The sequence below is a fragment of the Cavia porcellus genome, unplaced genomic scaffold, assembly GCF_034190915.1.
Source record: "Cavia porcellus strain 051 isolate PalLab524CR breed Dunkin Hartley unplaced genomic scaffold, mCavPor4.1 scaffold_2, whole genome shotgun sequence".
NCBI classification, from domain to species: domain Eukaryota; kingdom Metazoa; phylum Chordata; class Mammalia; order Rodentia; family Caviidae; genus Cavia; species Cavia porcellus.
The window spans coordinates 50,810,200-50,831,027 of NW_026947485.1; the positions used below are offsets into that span (position 1 = coordinate 50,810,200).

Here is a 20,828-nt window from a genome sequence, read left to right on the forward strand (position 1 = left end):
TTAATGCATTATAAAACCACAAGCCCTGTCAGGAATAATGATATCCAATTTTCTGTTTCTGCTTTGCATTAATGTAGAAGGAGAGAAAAAGTGAAGATTTTTTAAACTTGGAATTTTCAGTGAATGAAACCCAGTTTTATTCTGAAGAAGGAATAACATAGAATTAGGCTGTACTAAGGAAGAATGCTGAGACAAACTGATTTCTTGGAAAGATTAAACTTCTAGATTAAATAGGTATAGCTGGTTGCACCCACATCAGCAACTAGATAAGGTGCTTGGGAAAGTCTTAACTGGGGCTGGCCTACAGAATGTCAACACGGGTTAATGAATGAGAAAGGTTGTGTAAACTATTACTTAATCCCAATTGAGGGTTTCCTGAGCCACTGGAGAACTGGGCTGGGACTGATAGACAAGAGTAAAGTTAGAAGGAAACAGGGCGTTAAACAAACAATAGTTCAATGTAATTTGCAATTCACCCATAATTCAGAGTGTAAAATGAAAACCTGGCTAATAGCAAGAAAGGTAAAATGAAGCTACGTTATCACTGTTAAAATAATTGCCTGATCATTGCGGGAACAAAGATTTTATTATATACTGGCAGAAAAAAATATATAAAAATCTACTGTTTCTTAACTAGTTCTTGAATGTCCAATATGAAGATCATTAAATAGAGCTCTGGGATTTTTAACAGCTGGTTCCAAGGGCTAAGAGAATGCAAGGAACAGTTTAACACTGATAGAAGCTTTATTTACAAAAATTTAGGTGTTCTTTTCCAAAGAGTAAATAATCCTTCTCTTTTTGTGAATTCATCTGAATTAAACTGGATTGTTATCTTAAGGGTCATATGACACCTCATAGCAAGATGTTTATGCCTTGATTATGCTAGGCCCCATGGTAATTTGGAGGTTTTTGCTAGTTTGTTTTAAATGAACTTTATTTTTTTAGGTGTAGTGAAGTCCTGATAATACATTTGTTTCTATGATTTCTTTCTTTCTTTTTTTTTTGTGGTACCAGAGATCGAACTCACGACCTCACACTTGCTAGGCAGGTGCTTATGCCACTGAGCTAAATCCCTAGCCCTTATTTCTAGGATTTGTAACTGCATTTTACACAGTGATCTCTAAATTTACAACACTAAGGCAAATATGTTTTCCTTGCAGAATCTACTAAAGTAGGTAAGTGGAGTTAAAAGGAGAGGCAGAGGGACAATTATAGTACCATCATGTCATACACCCAGACTAAAAGCATGGAATTGATGCTCACGTTTTCAAAAGCTTTGCTTCTAAAAAACACAAAGGCAGAACATATTGAAGTTATTGTCACAATTTACCATAATTTGTAAAGCAGACATATATTTTAGTTCTCTGTACATGTCAAAAGTCTATATTTTGACCTTGCAACAATAACTATAAATTTTATGTAGTATTGTTAAACTACCAGTTATATAATTCTCATTTTATGACTATTGACTAATACTCTTAATCCTGGGACAGTAACAGAACTGCTTTTGCATGTTATATTCCTCCTTTACTTGGAATCATACTTTTCAAGTAATTCTTCTGAAAATGAGGGTAAGTTTTTTGAGGGTAAAAAAATATTGTACTGCTCTTTTTTTTTTGGATTGGCCCTAAATAAGCCCAATTTAATTGGCATTTTTCTAACTAGAAATATTTCTCAATTACTTTTACTAATACACTTACTGATGCTTGTTTACCATAATGTTGGAGCCACAAATAAACTTATATTCAATGAATCATCAGATATCTTATACCCTATTACACATTCCTCTTCATTTAATTCACCTTGTTAAGCCCTGACATTAGCTAGTTTGACCTCATATTTACCTCTATTATTGCACTTTAGAATATTTCCAGAGTCTTGGACCTTCACATATAATTGAAGTATGCAAAAAAAATAGTCTCATGTTCCTATTGTCTTTCCTGAGGTTTTGAACACCTCCTACACACACTGTCCTCTTATAAACAACCGGTTACACTCAATATTCTGGTCACTTTACTGGAAAATAAATAGTTCTCTGCCTGTAATTATAGCCCTCAGGAAGGGGCAAGCCTGTGACCTCCTGACTTGTAGGCACAGGAGTAAGCTCTGGAGATTAAATGTCTCCTTTTCCCTTGCCAAAAGCTATGTTTTCTTGGCCAAATGGATGTGAACGAAACCAACACAGAAAAGGTGAATGTTTCTTTTGATTCATCATACCTATTTTTATACCTACATCTCAAATCCTTACAGTTTGCGGGGACAAAAAAAAATGTTCTTAATGATCCATTCATAAGAATATTCTCCAGTTTCATCAAGAATCTTTATTTTAAAAGCTGTTTACCATGAAAATATGCAGGGTTTTGGAAGACAAATTTTTTATCAAATAGAACTGACTCTACTTTTGGTCTATAATCTACCAAGTATGTGCTTATATAATAAGAAATCTGACAAAAAGGCCTGCCTGTGAGACCTTAAACTTACTTATGTATTTGCGTGGTTGAAGAAAATATACCATATATATATATATGTATATATATATATATGAACAGGATTCACATGAAAGAGAGAGGCAAATGTGTATACAGCCCCTGATGAAGGAACTTGCCGATAGATTACAATGTGAAGGTGCACTTCGTCCAGAGCACATGTTTGCACATCAGTAGTGCTCATGAGACCTTGTGAGTCCCGGGAACACTTGTCTCTCATTTGACCTCTGAGCCACATGACTCTCATGAGAAGGGAATGGACTAAAAACGGATACTATTGTGCAGAATACACTACACAGAGGCGGAAAGACAATGTGACTTGAGGCCACCTCAGCATTACATTCACTTGAATTCTATTAACCTTTATACTTTGGATAGATTCAGAACGGCTCATTGTATGTGTCCTCAAATTTGTATGATTCTCTGTCACAGGACTCATGGGCAATGGGACAACCTCCTCCACACCCAAGAGAAACATATGCTTCTGACAAATAGGATCTCTGATGTTGATGCAGAAGAAAGGAGAGGGAGACAAAGAAGAAATAACTCGGCCTAACAGAAGAAATATCTATTTTCAAAGGACTGGAATAAGGTAATAGGCTACAACAGGTAGTGAATGTGAACATGACCTAAATTATGTTCTTAGCTTCTAGAAAGTACACTTTATCGTGTTCATACTAGGAATCAGATGAACCTAATTAATTTAGAAATTGAAGACAAGCAAAATTTAAACACTATGACAACTTTTTAAAAACATAAAATAAAAAAAACCAAATGAAGTTTTCCACCATAACACTACTTCTTGTGATGTTTTAAAAGTGTAAAATAGTACATTTTAATAGCAACGATCCACTTAAACAAGCTAACGTTAAATGCAGAAGCTTCTATTATGATGTAAAAGTTAAGAAATTGGTAAAATTTTTGGTGTATTTAGATACTTATTATATATTTACTCATATTTTTTTTTCTAGAACTTTAAGCTTCACATAAAAGTTAGTCTTCATCTCTTCAAGGTGGTCTTTTGTGACTACACTTCCAAATTTAGATATTCTTTCTCATTTGCATCCACAGATGTTTCTTTCCTTCACAGCATATTTCACAAATTATGCTGATGGGCTGTTATTGGTGTGATTGATTACTGTCACCTCCACTAGTCTATTTGCTACATGCAGATAGAGGGTTCACCACTGTAATACCAGCAGGGTGAGGCACTCCATAAATAGCTCCGGGATTTCATGTTCAATCTTTGTTGTTGTAAATAAATCCTTTCCTCCGTCTCTTGCTGAAAACAATGATTATAAGTATTTGGCCATTTTATGCACTAAATAAGATGGCTGGGCTTCTAGCACTTAGTTTAAACTAATTAGATGGAAGAACAAGCTCATAAATGTGATTAGGCTAAAATAGATTGAAAATATTGCACATTTTATTGTCAAGATAATTTTTAGAGATACTCATTTTTGTTACTGACTGCCACTGCATTAGTGCTTGTAATCTGCTTAGTGCATTAGCACTAAATGCTATTGATTCACTCAGAGCTAACAGGACAATTTAATCTTTGCATTTTCCTCATTTCCTGAGCACCATTTTACCTGTAGTGTAGTCAATAGGCTGTTCGCTAGACGACAATAGTTAATCAGGTATTTTAAATTTCAAAATGTCATCAAAAAATTTAACATACAGAGTTGCACTTTTTTTTTGTAGATACACAACTAGTTAATCATTAATAACAATCTATGTATCTTGAGATAACATCTCAGTAAACTTAATTTTCATAAAATTGGCTCTAGAAAACAACATTTTACAAATTAAAATAGACATTTATCACTCCTTTTACCACGAGCACAGTTTGAAATGTCAACTACCATTTTAATATCTGCTGATAGACTCATTTTGGTCGTTTATCCAAATAAGACCCCTGAAGTTGGGTGTTAAGTCTGAATTCACAGTATATCTTTTTGATTGATAGTTATACTATTCATAAGCCACTTTCCCCATGTGTGAATATCTAGAATAGTTAAAACAACCGCTCTCCTATATTATCATGCACTTTTAGACTTTTTTGTTTTCTTTTTAGAAGAACCAGAGAATGTTTTTGAAGTATCTGCACACCTCATCTGCTCCAATGTTACCCAAGTCTGGGCTGAAGCAACCTAAGTTGAGTCCCTAAGGCAGAGCCTGGCTTTTAGAATAGGAAGTCAACACTGCTTGGCCAGTAGCTCACATGCAAATGAATGTGCTTGGAACATTTTAGTTAGAAAAAATATATAATTAGCAATCTGGAATATATCCAGGATCCTAAAATCACTTAACATATTTATTATCAAAAAAAAAAAAAAAAAAAAGGAAAGGAGTTTTAATGACCTCAAGAGTAGCTGAGCCTTTGGGTTCATTTCCTTGATAAACGAGCTCTTTATAGATGTGAGTTATGGCACATACGTGGGGATTTAGTCATCATGGGCTTTGAGTACCAACTGAATTAGTATCTGTGCCAACCCATGAACAAGCAACGGCTAAAATTCCTAGTGGATCCTCTACTCAAATTCTACAGATCCCAGTTTTTCTCCTTAGTGTGAGGAGACAAGAATACAGAGTGCTAAGATAGAAATGTGAAGTAAGGCATAACACCCAAAGTTGGAAATCGTATGCTGAGTAAAAAATGTATTATTACTCAACCAAGTTAATATCCTTATCGAAATGCAGAATCCTACATGCTTTCAGAACTCTGTAATGATAGAGCATGGCAAAGAAAATATGTATCAGTGCCACGACTTGAAGTTTTTATTAATGTTTGGGCTTTTCAACAGCCAACTTTAGGATTTATTTTTTCTTGCAAGAACCCCTTTATTGTTTGCTCTCTCAGTTTTGCCAAATGAGTTTCCATGTAGAAATCAATGACTTAAATAAAACACAGGCCGTACCACTGCTTTAAAAAACACTGAGGAGAACCTCCTGCAATCCCAGCACATGGGAGGCTGAGAGGAAAAGCAATGTGAGTTTGACCAGCCTGGCTACACAGTAAGACCCTATCTAAACCAAAAACAGAAACAAAGAACCAAAACCAAAAACACAAACAACAATAACATCCCTCACCAAAAAACAAAAACGAAAACAAAAAACCCTAAGGAGAAGAAAGGATCTAAAGCGTGAACGGCACCTTAAGTCTTTAACTAGCCACACAAGTGAGAGACACTATCAACCACATCAGTCACCATAAGCCACAGTTCAAATTTACCTGCATTTTGAGGGGGGGGGGTATTGGCTTTAACTCTGTTCTCTTGCTTTTAGCTTATAAAACATTGTGTATTTGCCTTATCACCTTTCTTAAAGAGAATGTATGAATGAACCATGCAATAATTTAAGGAAGATATTAGCAGAAAGGAGGGAAAAACACAAGAGATACTAATGGCTCATTGTGTAATGTGTTTTCCAACACTCCCAGGGTGTGCCCAGTGATGTAAAAGAGTGTTACAAAATCCTGGAAATAAACTATTACGATTTTGAATTTCTCGTAATAAAATAATGCAATGTGCCATCTTTCATGAAATGAATACACTGGAGAATTCAAATAAGTAAGTTAGGAAGCAGAGACTCCCTGATCTTGCAAGAGAATACAATCAAGAATACAGAAGGAAAAGTCAAGTGAAAGTAAATTCCTTAGATTTATTTTGTAAAGTACACTGTATCCTTATACTTCAAGGACTTTCTTGCAAAAATTTTCTTTGATAGTAATATTTGGCACACAGCCAAGATATTTAGTGTTTACATTTGGAAGATTGTTTAGCATCAAAAAAGAAGAATCCTCAGTTATACTTTTCATGTAGAATAACATTCTCTCATTTCTGAGCACAGGAAGCAAAAAAAAAAAATTCCTTGGTAATCTGATTTCACATTTTTCATCCTTAATGTAAAATGCATTCATTCTCTTGAGAGTGCTAGATTGTTTAAATAAGGGATCCAAACCAGTATAATTACATAGATGTTATTTGTAATGTTGACACTACATTCACAGTTCAAACGGTTCAGGGGATTATAGATATATGGCCTATAAAGAGTTATAAATCTTTGTTTATTGTATTAAATATTAGGAGACGTGCCCTGAGGATAACAGATCAATAATGATTCTGCGGTTTCCTGATGGAAGGCTGCAATTATTTTCTTCTATTACAACTTAAATGTAACTCAAATTTATTCATCTATCATCTTTATAATAGTAATAAAGGAATGTATGTTTATTTTTCTACCTACTCATATTATTCCTCATTGGCATCTTGTTTTGATTTTTGTTCTCATTGAAAATTGTTCTAATCATTTTGGTTTCTTCCTCTGGTGACTCTAACAGTGACCCTTTAACTTTGGCACTGTGAAACGGAGATGGAAAATTACTACCTTCAGCTTCCTCTATTTTGGGAAGCTGTTGGCTACTATTTGAGTTTGAGTTTAAATGATATTTAAAAACAAGGAAGCTTGATACAAACAACCTATAAGGTTGAATTTTTCTAAAGGTGCATTGCCTGAAAATTCTTACTACAAAGTATGACTTGCAGTACATAAACATAATATAGTTGGAATGTTAACTCAGGAAAAAATAGCAGAACTTAACACCTTCTATCAGACTACAGTACAATTTTGATTCAATTGTCTTTCTATCTTCTGTACCCTTAAATCACCACCAATCCTTACCTCATTATTTAAAAAATATAATAAATCTTAAAAGTTGTTAATAAATTAAGCTTCGTGGAAGGAGGTCCCTTGTAATAGGTAGAGAGGAAAGCAAAAGACCCATGTAAGACATAGAACCAGAATATGCCCCTTCCAGGAAAGAATCCAATCATTTGAATTTATCACTCTTTAAACAAGCAGGCTTTATGATAGTAGCTGATATTTATTATATGTCCTTTTTATAGCTCTTACTGCACTTGTACATAGTTCAGTATGAAGGCAGCTGAGTTCTGAAAGTGTAAGCAGTGCTCTCATGCTACTCCAGGTAGAAGTGGTAGAGAACAGACTTACACCCAGATCCCTGACTTCAGTCTCCTTTAATTAGACCACATCGATTCCCAAATAGCTTAATTTGTGATCATCTTTCTGTGCTGGGTACTTTATATATATTATCCTAAATTTTCACAAAACTCTCTGAAATTGTTATCTGCTTGTTATACATGAGACCTTGTCTCTAAGAAGTTGAGTAATGTTGCAAAATTCAGAAAGCTGGAATGTGCAAAGCCAGAACTGACATCGCCGTGTCTGGCACCAAATGTTATGCTTGCTTTTCCCTTTCAATTGATCTATCCTCAGTCATTAAGATGAACAGAATGTTTGTGAAAATGTTTGCTACAATTTTTTTCTCATTATTCCAATGCTTCTGCAGAGAGAAACACTTTGATAATAGGACTGTAAGGAAAACACTGTATTAATTGTATTTCATTTCAACAATTCTTTTTCATTTCAAATTAAATTTGAAATCTCCCCAAAAGGTAACACTCCATCACTCTCAGAAAATAGCATTATAACTCAGGAAACAAAATCTGTGCTGATTTGGAAAGTTTAAAAAAATTCTCCAAGTTGGTATTGATTCTCATTTTGTAGAAGATTGCGTCTATGTGTTCTTTTTCTTTCCCTAGACATGTTAAGAATTCCTTATATATGGATGTTGGATATTCAAGCTAATTTTAAGCAAATGAACTGAATTTTTCTTCCCAAATTTTGTTTTTCACAAGATCTACATAGTATGGAGCTACTGTAGCAATTATTCTATTTGAACAATAAAGTACTGTGTAGGAATATACATTAGTCTAAAACATTTGAATCAATATTAATTAGAATGTTCACTGATGAATGGGTGAAAAAGATAATAAAAATATTAAAGACACTAATTGTTGCGGGTGTGTAATCTTGTAGTTTTCAGTGTTGGAAGTCACTGTAAATAAACCTTTTAAGAGTAACTTTCAAAAGTAACATTCTTGATTTACATTGTGAAAATCGAGAACATATTTTTGCAGGATGACTAATATAGTTAATAGCACTCGCATTCTGGGAATAGGAACCTAGTGTTTGGGATAAATTTCCAGAAACAACATCATGCGTGGAGACGAAGTTCTCAAGTGCTGCTAATTTGTGGCTGAAGGTGATGTGTTCTGGGAATTATCAGGTGACTCAAAAGAGTGCTTCATGATGTCATGAATATGAGAAGATGCACACAAGGAGTTTATATAGACATATTCATGAAATGAGATGGTAGAAAAAGCAAGATCCTATGTGGTCATTAATAAAGTCAGGCCTGAAATACCTGCTGGTCCCCTCGAATATAAAAGACGTTCTTTTCTGGTACTTTTCACTGCCTGATCCTGGTGTAAAAACCCATTTTGCACATGGCAGGAAGATCAAAGCCCTTCTTACGGATATTCTTATACTGAGATAGGTAAGTGCTTACTTGCAAATGTACTCCACAGCATTCTTAAGCTTGTCCATGGAGCACACAAGAGTTCCTCCAAACATGAATTAGAGATGTTACTAATAAAATTACGGTCTGTGTCTAGTAACCAAACTTCATGCCAAAATAAAAACTCAGTTCCAAAAATTATTAGAAGGGTCATCTGATATCTAAGTAAGTTAATCTGCCAAGATAAAATGCAATTACCTTATTGCTTAGAGACTTTCTAAACTGGTTCAATCTTGTAAATCATTTTGTTTTTGTGTGATGAATGGCTCTTGTTGCCTTCATTTTAAGATACAGCTGGAAAAATTATTATACACTGGTTATAGGACCACTGAGGTCTTTCTGTGGACTGGGTATACAAAAGATAGGAGGCGGGGGGGGGGAGAGAGAAAGACATGTATAGTCTTGGTCTCAGAAAAACTGTGACCTTTCGGATCCAAAGAAATAAATAGGCAAATAAATAAAGGAGGTTTGAAGGTATTTGTCTTCATGGAATTTGGCCAGTGTAAAAGTTGGCTTCCCTTGTTAGAAGACTCTGCTGGCAAGTTCCATCTTGTTTCCCACAAGAATTTTTGCAATTCAAGTGATAATGGTTTCAGGTGTGGTCAGTGCATTTTGGGCATTTTTCCTGGGTGATAAAACTGGCCTGAATTTCACTGCATATCTCACTGTTCCTGTTGGAACACTAAAAATGTCAAAAGGTAGGATAAAGTTCAGATAGAGTTTGAGAATTTCTAGACTTGGCAAGTACTTTTATATCTGGGACTGAAATGCAAAAAATAAAATAATGAGATAACAAGCCCATGCCCTATGAACTCAAGACTTTTTAATCATTAACAATAACAACAAACATTTTTAATAGCAGAATCATGTTCTCTAGAAGCCCCGGGAAACCCCTAACAGGCTCCAAAGAAACCTTGTGTTTCCAAAGCAGATTACTGAATACAGGAAAAGGGTTTTCTTAGAAATGCCATTACTATTATTACACTTTTATTTCCTAATCCCAGGTTTCTAAAATCCCTGGTTTCCTTTCACTCTTTCGTATTTTCTAATAGGAAATCCATTCTTTATTACAGATTATATAGGTATATTAAATGCAGAGAAAATAAGCCTTAATTGGGGTATGTGTGTATGAATGTGTTGAATGGTCCTAAACTTTGAAGGGGAAAGGAAGAAAATTTTGTCTTTAGTTCACCAAAACATGAACTGACTTTCTTAGATGTACTTTCCTAAACTTTATTTAAAAAAGCTAAACAGAGACAATTTCCATCTAGGGAAGTATTCCACATACTGTAACAAGTCAACCAACCAAGTGCTTCTGAATTTATATGTTTTTGGTATCCTTTAGCACAATTATATGCTTTCTCTAATCAAGGATATTTAATATTCTTTCCGCTTAGTTATAACCTTTCATTCTTAGATTTGAAACTGCTATGGCAAATGAGACATACACACACAAAGTTAAACTGTCTTTAAAGAGCTCTATTTTTTGCTTGGTCATGATTGATAGTGGTCATTATGTTGGGAGGTATATTCGGTTCTACACATGCAAATCTGATCCACTTTACAAAGGCCATGGCCACAATGGACTCGCAGACTAATGTTCCCCCTCCTGCACTCAGTGACCAAAAGATCAGCAGGAAAAATCCTCTGGGTACAGATGACAGCTTTTACTATATTTAAATCAAAGCACAAAGAACTTCCCTATCATTTCCTTTAAAAGTATCATTTCATGCAAGTAAAAATAATCATCAATAAAAAAGTGTTAGAGACATGCAAAGCCAAATTGTAAAAATAGTTTTTTCTTTTAGTTACTTTAACTTCTTAAGATATTTCAAGCATAAATGAATATTTAACTTATTTTTTTCTGGGAAGAACCTGAAGATATTCTGAATAAAGACCATTTATCATGCACACAAAAGCCCTTGCTAGCTAGCCTTTCTAAACTCATTCTTATCCTACTTTGTACCTCAGAGTTTGTAAGTGAAAAACCTATGTGACTTACCCTATTAAAGCAGTGCTCGTGATTTGGCCCATAGAAATGCTGCAGACATTTCACATTGTTTTTGTTGACGATCTTATTGAAGAATTCATTGACATATTTGATAGGGAATGCACAGACAGCAGATCGATTCATTGGTTCAGCAGAATCTGGCTTGCTTTGTGCAAACACCCCATATAAAATGTCATCATTCAGACCCACTCGGATTTGCTTAGCGAGATGGGCCCCGGCTGTACCAACATATGCAGCCTGAAGGATGTTAAACACTTCCTGCCCTGTGGATCTTTTTCTTCTTTTTTCCGTAAGAATACACTCCAGAGGCATTTCCATGTACGAGTGCAGTCCAGAGTCTGCAGAACAGAACCTGATGATTCTTGTGTGAAAAGTCTGAGCATCCAGAGTTTCCTTTTGGACAGTTAGAAAGTAAATGAAATGGCTGCTTTCAAAGGCATGGACGTACTTAATGGGGTAAGAATCTCGGAACTCAGGTAAAACATCAATATAGGACTGGTCTGTCAAAAACTTAAAACCATCTAGTGTTTCTTTTAGCCTTCTCACTGATATTGAATGCAATGAGTGATCTGGCAGGTAAGAAGAATTTATGGTATTGCCCACAAAGAAGTTGATGAACCGACTCTTTTCAGACAGAAGGACTTTGGTTCCCAGAGCGCTCACCACACAGTCAGGACACTGGCCGGACTCTTCATCTGCCTGTGAGAACATGCAATATACTTTTGCCTGTATGTCAGCAGTATTACTGAGTGGAAGGACGTGTCGCTGGCAGGTCCCTCTGTTGACACTGCCACAACTAATGAGCTGGTCATCATAGTACGTGTCAATAAGCATAGCCATGTTGATGTTATCTTTCCAAATGGCTCCTGATAAATTGGCTTTACTGCTGCAGTCCTGACATGGAAGACAATCCGGATGCTCCAGCACAGGTCCAGTCTTATACTCAGCTACCTTCTGAAGGTCTTTGTCATTTAAAACATAAAGGTAGTTGGTGGCCCCCAGGTAAATGTGGTGCCTGTGTAGAGCAACGTGCTGGATGGGTGTTTCTGCAGTGAAGTTGGGAAGCTGATACTGCATGTTCATGTTCATCTCAGACTTCACTAGTGCCTCCGCACATTCCCCATCGCTCCTCTGCACCAAGGTAAACAGCAGCACCAGGACGCCAGGTGCAAGCGCAGTGGGGGCCTTCATTGTGAGCAGCTGATCTGCCAAAACATGTTCAAGGCAAGAGCAGGTCAGTCACAATCAGAAACAAACAAGAAAAACCAAAAGAACTATCCCAGTTAAATATCAGAAAGAATGCCTCCTAACTGGAATTTTTACATAAAATGAAACAAAAAACTCTAGTTGGTAGCACATAAAGATGCATTGTGTGGTTGGACATGACTCCACATGTTATATTTTTAGAAGTCAAGCTATGAACAATTTTAGGGAACTATTATGAGATGCAAAACAATGTTCTGTATTAAGGTCCATATAGCAACTGAGACTCATTCAGCAATGAAATAAGAAACAGCACAGTTCTGTATTAACCCCTTGCTGGTTGTTTCATGTGGTTTCATATCTGTGGCTAATGATGAGGTTGATATTTCAACTTCCTTAGTCAAGTAAAGGAACTGTGGTTCAGATTCATTTATTCTAAAATTCACAGCAGGCATTGTTTCCTTGGGAGCATGTAGAATTACTAGGCTAAATTTAGCTTTCTTTTGGAAGAAAACAATCATAAATTGTAGAGGCAATATGATCACATGCTGTTTATAAGATTTTGTGTGCAGAGGAAAGGTATGGTTATAATTTGGCTATAGTTAACCTATTGTTTCAGGCAGACAAATGTTTAATGTAATAACACTGGACTTGAAAGTAGCCGGCTGACAAAAGTATAAAATAAAGTATGATCTTTAGAACTACAGACCTAACACTATGTCTTAGGGGAAAATGACATATTGTTCATTACCAAGTCAAAAAACTATTTAGTAAAAAGAACATTATTTCCATTGTAAGCACATGGACAATGTTTCCCAGGAAGCATGCTTGGGTTTGTTATTCCTTTTTTTAAAAAAAAAAACGTAAGGGTCACAAGTTCTAAATATGTGAGTTTTACTTTTAATAGCTATAGGCAGGACAGTATGTTGGAAAAGAGAGGACTTAAAATAAAAGCAACTATAGGTGTCATCTTTTAAAAAGAGCATCATTCTGATAGCACAAAGGGAGACCCTACAAGTGTCATAGGCCTTATATGTCTACCAAAGACAAACATGGGGGTCCACAAAGCCACAAAAAATTGTCTGAGCAACTATTAGGTGCATGGTTCTGTGCTTGTACTATGGGAAATGGGACAGGCCTCGTGCCCTTCAGTGAACCTGGAAAGTAGTTAAGCAGTAACTTACACACAATTGACAACCATACTGCAAGGCATGTAACATGAACCAAAAGCTACTAGCACAGGAAGAGAGAAATGGCTTGCATTTATGATAGTAAATATGAGAAACAGGGACAAGTTTGTTATGCTGTGAGATACAGGACAGCAAGGACAATGTATGACTTATCACTGAACCCCAACTACCTGCTATGAAGTCTGGAACACAGCTGGTGTTAAACAAATATATACTACAAGGGAAAATAAAAGGTAAGCAGTAAGCTCGAAATCGAGTAACAGGTTGCTGCTGGTAGCCAAATTTTTAAAATATCTTTCTGACTCCAAAATCAAACATGCTTATATACTATGTAAGTTCTAAGAACTGAGGGCTTAAAGATATTAGAAAGTAACCGAGTGGGTCTGAACTTCCTATCACCAAGGTGTGAGTCAAAGAAGAGAAAGTGGACTTCCAGCAGGGGAGAACTTGGTAATGAGCAGATCAGCTGATCAACTGTTACTACAGTCTATAATGAATAAGGGCTGAAGCAAGGCTGTGACCCCAAGAATAGAAAGAAGAGAGGCACATCTAAGATTTGATCCCACATTGGGAAGAAGATAAAAGAAAAGACCAAGGTGTCTGACAGTCATCTGGGCATAAGTGGAACAAGTTACAAAACCAGGGTTGCCAGCACCAGGAAGAAAGGCTGAAGACACTGGTTTTAAACATAATGAGTTAATGGGAATGAGTGAATGTTCTACAGAAGGCATGACGAGCAGGTTTCACACTATTTACCAGGAAGCAAGCATCTGGAATACATGAAGATAAAATTCTGAGCAGAAAGAACATATGTGGCAAGGAATAGAGATGAATCATGAGAAGCATTCAAGAGAAGCTGTCCTTACTGGAAAGTGGCATGAGTAATCTTAGGTGACACAGCTGTTTTGGGAGACAGTGGCAGGTGCAAGCACTAGCGCCAGGTCACTGTCACTGCTAAACCAGAAGTGAAAATTGAATTTTGAAGAAATTTGGGCTCAGGCTGGAACAGAAATAAACTCTGCATATATCTGCTGGGAAGTGATGGTTAAAACCTGAGTGGGTATGTTCACAGAGAGATTAGGTAAAAGAAATGACAGCGAATGAACTAAACTTTGGGGAAAATTTTCTCATGTTAGTAATAAGTGTCAAGGAAGATTAAGGTCACAGAGACACTGAAAGCTAATATGCACAGTGTCACAGAAGCCAGACAAGCATTTCAAGGAAGAGAATGCAGTTTTTGTGAAAGCTCTTCACTGAACGTCGAAAGGATAGTTTTGCCAGATTTGGTGGTGCATGTGTCTTGTAATCCCAGTACTTCCATAAAGATAAACTTAAGTCATTTGTAGAAAAATGGATGCACCTTCAGACCATAATGTTAAGTAAATCAGACAACACAAGCTTCAATAATGCACAGTTTCTCTTATATGAGAACCCAAAGTATAAATATACAGCAAAATAATAGGAGCAGAGAGACAGATTTATTGTAAAAGGAAAGGAGACCAACAGACGAGGAGAGGGATAAAAAGGAATCAAGATGTGTTATGTTCATGTACCGACTCCCCACAAGGGATGTAGACATTATGTTCTGCAAACATGTACTAATAAAAAATTAATGAAAGATACAGGTATAGGAATGCAAATGAGGGGTAACCAGCGAGATTTGAAATTATGCTAGAGCTGAGTCTCTAAGAATGAGGCATGGAAACTAAGAACACTTTGACTGTTACAGGGCATAAATGGAAGGAGTTGTACTTACTGTTTTTATAAATAATTCTCATTGTTTGAAATGCACTAGAAAATTGCATATAGGGAGGAGAAACAGGGAATAGAAGAAAAGGATTAAAGACACATTGTTCCATCAGTCCAGAGCATATTATGTAAAGAAATTCTCAATGTGGTGACTACTGTTGGATTTTCAAAATTGAGAATATTAGCCAAACGAATAATTTATTACTGTATTTTCTCTAGAAAATATAATAAAAGAAGGTAAGAAAGGAACCATTGTTACCATTAGAAAAAAACAGTACACCCAGTTTACATTTTAGTGACGTCTTTTAATATGACACAGGATGTAAATGACCTTTGTCCTTTGTAGGCTTTTTGAAGAAGTCTTCAAAATGATCTTGTTAAAAAATTGAAAGCACTAAACTCTAAATTATGTTTCAAAAGTAAGTTTCATATGTTAAGGTTGAAGTCATTTATTGTACTAAATCTCAATTAGCTAGAACCTAAGAACCGTACAAATGAGCATTTTGTTATCTTGCCAGATGAGACAGCTATCCATAAGAACATCATAAGGGAAGAATTATTTTCTCTATTTCAAGAAATGTCTTTCAGAGCATTAACACAGTAAATACTTTGGTCTCCTACACTTCCTTTTCATTCTCTTATAGCAAATTGTGACGCCATTTTTCAGATTAAGAAAGGATAATTTTTCCATTAAGAAAAGACAGGATTAGGCTCTATTATCAACATTTTTAATTTATAAAATATAGTTTTCCATTTAAATCTGAGACAATAAGAAACCTTATTAAAAGACTGCATCTTTTTTGACTGTTCCAACTATTTAAGGCCCCTCTCTCTTCACTCACTCTTAAGGGTGTGCGCAGGTCAGACCAGGTCTCCAGGAAATGTCTGTGTCCCTCTTAAGGAATGAAGGGAGACCTTTTACAAGATTTTTGCGAGGCTGGGTACTCTGATTAACACTGCCAGTTAACTGAGTGACAGCTGAATGGCCAACTTATATCCTCTGGAGTCAGGTCTCAGGGTTTTCTATAACCTTGGGCAACTAACTCTTGAGCTTCTATGGTCTCAGCTAAGATGTGGGTGTCACTATGGTAACTATGTCAGCTGTGAGAATTATTCTGTGGATTCAATGAGGTAATGCAGGTAAGCCACTGAGAACAATGTCTGGCACACAATAGGTTAGTACATGTTCTTATTATTGTTTATTCATTCCCTCAATAAACACTGATGAGCATCTATATTGTGCAAAATGTTGAAGTTACAAAGATAAAATACTTTCCAATTGTTAGGAATATCTCAGATGAGTAGGGCAGACAGGCAAAAGCACCACAGTTTAAACAAAATATGGAAAAGACCTATGAAGGAAACCTTAACCAGGCTGGGAGCCAGGTGGGTTTACCCATCAATTGATCACGGTCCTTTGCTCATAATAAATTTGAAATCTTGAGGTGAAGAAGTGGAAAGAACCTAGTTTTAGCTGAGGCAGTAAAGCAAGTTAATTCTATGACTCAAAGCACGTAACTCAGTTTTTCTGGTCTCAACAGCTTTCTAATTTATCCCATTACAGTGCTGAACCAGCCGCATGCTCAAGTTCCCTGGTTCTGGCTCAAGACGATCTTACTTTGTGCATGTCTTTCTAGCTCACATTTCAGTAACCTCATCTTGGTAGCCTAAAATCAGCTATGGTAGGAATATTTATAACACAGAAGTTGGCAACCACAAATTAGAGAGTTTTTTTTCCTTCCCTAGGGGGAAGGTTGGTTAATAAATATTTACCAGTGATTCTTGGGTTGAACTAATGAACTCCAAAGAATATTCCAACTCTAATAATTTTTATCTTTTAGATTGTTTTTCACAGTTACATTTTACCCTAATGCCACTGAATTGACATTACTTTTACTTCCTCACGTATGACAGATCTAGCTGTACAAGCAACTTTATTATTGATACTGGTAGTGACCCCCACAATACTTTCACTTTTTGTATATTTTTGTCTTGATATTTATTCCTTCAAAGTGCCTGAATCAAGCTTCCAACATAGAATACCTTTTTGTTGCTTCTTTTTTCTTCCTGTAAACTTGCTAGTCATTTTATCAACTTTAATTCTTCACTAAATTGAACATGCAAAATGTTCAAATAGACTAATTCATTACTTTTAAATAATCATGCATGTATCAGGTGAAACTGAATCATCCATAATATATTTCTTTCTTTTCAGTTGACAGTTAAGATAATCTCACAGACAAAACATTTCCTGGGAGTGATCATCTTAATTGTACTTTGGCCGTTAAACTTTTGACATTTAAGAGTATTTCCCTTAAGAAAGATTACTTTTAGTTACGAATATTGGCTTGGCCTAAACTTCAAACCAGCCACTAGGTTTTGTGTGTTGTCTCCTTACCTTTTGTTTTCTCCCTGAACTAGCTTACACTGGTCTGTTTATTTCCCAGATGTCTCGTGATATATTTATTAAGTATTGAGTAGCTCCTTGTGCCTATCAACACTTTTACCATCCTATCATTGTAAACAGAAACATGCTGCAAAGTATGTTTTGCTGTATGCAAGTACTGATTCCCCAAGAAAAACACAGAGACAGACTTTCCAAACTTTGACCCAAATAACTCTGTTTGCTTTTTTCTTAGAAATCATAATTTATTACTGTAGAAAGTACATTTAGTTTACAAGATGGTTACATCACATCTCTTCTAATCGTATAAACATTATTCAGTGTTTTCAGCTGATAAAAAAATGAGATTCAGAGAGGTCCAATATTAGCTAAAATGTAGTAAACATGAAATTTAGGTCTTTTTGGTATTTCTAATTCTTTTAATAAAAAGATTATGATGCTTATTTGAACTGCCTTGAATTATTAGCATTTCCTGGAAATGATGTTTCTTCAAAAGGGACAGTAATTTTGTGAGCACCTAGAATTACCTTCACAGAACCTACTATTTCTTGTAAAGTAATGCTTTTGAATACTCTTTATCCCCTATCTACTAGAACTGTCAGTTAATTCCAGGGCTCACGAATCACCGCATGCAAACTAGGTTGGCCTTTTTTGGATTTATACCTGGGCAGGGATGAGCACAGGACCAATGCCACTGAGAGTCAGTCAGAGTCTTTTCTGAAATTTAATACGGACCTTGGAAGAGGATCTTTTTCTGTCAGAGATCGCAAGTACTACAGATGTTAATTTGGACTATATTTTCCATGAGGAAACTGATGCAAAAGGCAGGCGGGTCTAGATAGGTTCCTAATCCTATTGTGCGAGCATCTGTAGTCCAAGTTAATGGGAACCAGTAATATTTCTTCTTCCATATTTTTTCTCATCAAAAGTTTCATGATGATTCTTTTATTTCTTGCTTCTCAGTGATTTGAGGAAAAAATTTACAGTGTTAAATATTACAAACTTTTGAGTTTAAACACAAGGTCTAGTTCATAAAAACTACTTCATATAAAAGATTCAAGTAATTTGGACAAATTATGTGGATAATTACTTTAAATATTTCACTTTGCACTTGGGAACATAGCAAGATTTCTGAGGTGATAACTAGTTTTACGTACTATATAATTCTGAATCTTTTGTGATATTTTTATAAAAATTTATCAAAATTTAAAAAACGTATTAAAGTGAAAAATTCAAGATATGAAAACTGGAAAATATTCTAATACTGCTTTTAAACATGTAAAGGGGATTTATGATGGCAGGAAATGGCCGAGGCTACTAACAGGGAAAATATAATATCAAAACAGTAATAGCTAAATATTCAGGAGGACTTGCTAGAGTCCTCCTCATTTTTACATCTGTTTTTCATCCCCCAATCTCTTGATCCCTTTCCCTTTTGCAAAAGATCTATCACCCTGTGTCCTATTTTCTATCTTCTATTTTGCTCTTTATATTTTGGGGTTCTCATAAAACAGAAACCAAGCCATAATGAAGCTTGTATGTCTAATTTATTTCATTTAACATTATGATCTCAAGGTGCACTCATTTTCCTGCAAATGACTTGTTCATCTTTCTTTGTAACACAGTAATACTCCATTGTGTGAAAATTCCATATTTTCTTTATCCATTCATCTGCTGATGGACATATATATCAAAATTTAGCTATTATGAATCACACTGCTATAAACATGAATAGACAGGTATCACTGTAATATTATGTCTTGAACTCTTTCAGAAAGATACTAGAAAGAAAAATGTCTGGGCCAAATGGTATTTTTAGTTTTATGAGGAATTGCCATTCTGATTTCCATACTGGTTACACTAGTTAATGTTCCAACCAACAATGTAAAGCCTTACAAGAATTTGTTATTATTTGATTTCTCCATTTCTTTCTGGAGTAAGGAGAAATTTCAGAGCTGTTTTATTCTGCATTTCTTTAATGGCCAGAGATGTTATTTTTCATGTATTTATTGGGCCAGGGTAAAATTCTAAAGAAAATTCTTAGTCTTCTGTACATTTACATTATTTTCATTAACACTTAAAAGTAGAAATATAAAAACAAAGTTATAGAATTCTAATAGAAATTCCTTAGGCCATTTAAAATATTGTATTTATGAATATCCATTACTTCTGAGGAGTCTCATTAAATGACACAATGTTAATCAGGTATTTGTTTATGAGTATAAATTACATTTCTATAATTTTCTAGTTATTGAGAATTTCTGCCCATAAAGGTATATATAGTCTGTTAGTTTCAAGATGGCAGAATAAATTCTAACATTTAATGTATAGCCTAAATTGAAAAGTAAATAAATGGACTAGACTGGAGAAAGTGAATTTTAAAACATGTTTGCTGAACATTTGATTCTTACCCATAAAGATTTATAATCATCAAAATAGTAGGGGTGGACTTCAGAAAGATATCCCTCTAGTGCAGCCAAATATTATCTATACAGTCATTTCTATCAGTAAGTCAAGGGGAGAGAAGTGCTCTTCAGGGTTTTTCATCCATTCACATGCTCTGTATAATCACATTTAAATGAACCCAAAGACGTCTGAATCAATCTTATTTTTTAATATTGTGGACTAGTTTGCTTGACAAACATTTTGTAATGTTCTTCCCAGAGCTCACAGAATCTTCTGGAAAAGGGGAGGGCAATAGTGGAGAGACTGTGGGCACTGGCCTTAGATATGATGTGCATCCAGGCCTACTTTCACACTTTCTGAGTCTGAATCTCCTTTGATCCACATCTTGTAGGAGGGCTTTGAGGGTTAGAGGTAACCTATGAGAGATACTGGCAGGCAATTATGCAGCACACTGCCATTCAGAAAACACAGCTACTGTTTGTTATCCTAAATTTTATTTTAGTCAGTTTTTACCTGTCCTTAACAAAAACCAGGCAGTTGGCCAGAGTACTGTGAGACCATTCCAAGTACTTGGTGACTGTTCCATCACATGGCTTATCTTATTTACAGTTTAAATGGTGCTATTTTCCCATCCTTTGGCCATGTTGTGGTTTGTCTCTAATTCCATTTCAGCTTCTTGAAGTTTTTGTTAAGTTGTCTTCCAAGGGAAAGGTCACAGTAAGGACTTTCTACACCAATGAAGAAAGGAAAACAGAAACTACTACTTTACCTCTTTAAAAAAAGAGTAATTCCATATTTCCAATGAGATTTAGTAAGTAGAGAAATAGGAAGACCACTTAAATTTGAACTTCAGAAAAACACTGAATTCTTTTGTATAAATAACTTCCATAAATTTAATTATTTATTTTTGAGACAGTGTTTCACTAAGTAGTCCAGA

At 35.4% G+C, this 20,828-nt stretch overlaps 1 protein-coding gene across 1 annotated transcript in view; it reads right to left on the minus strand.

Moving 5' to 3' along the window:
• Met (MET proto-oncogene, receptor tyrosine kinase) overlaps nucleotides 1-20,828 on the minus strand; it is a 106,277-nt gene that overhangs the window by 69,061 nt on the left and 16,388 nt on the right. The window contains exon 2 of the mRNA XM_003475137.4: nucleotides 10,931-12,144. Within this exon, the coding sequence (XP_003475185.1) occupies nucleotides 10,931-12,130 (1,200 nt within the window). The 5' untranslated portion in view covers nucleotides 12,131-12,144. The remainder of the gene's footprint in view (nucleotides 1-10,930; nucleotides 12,145-20,828) is intronic.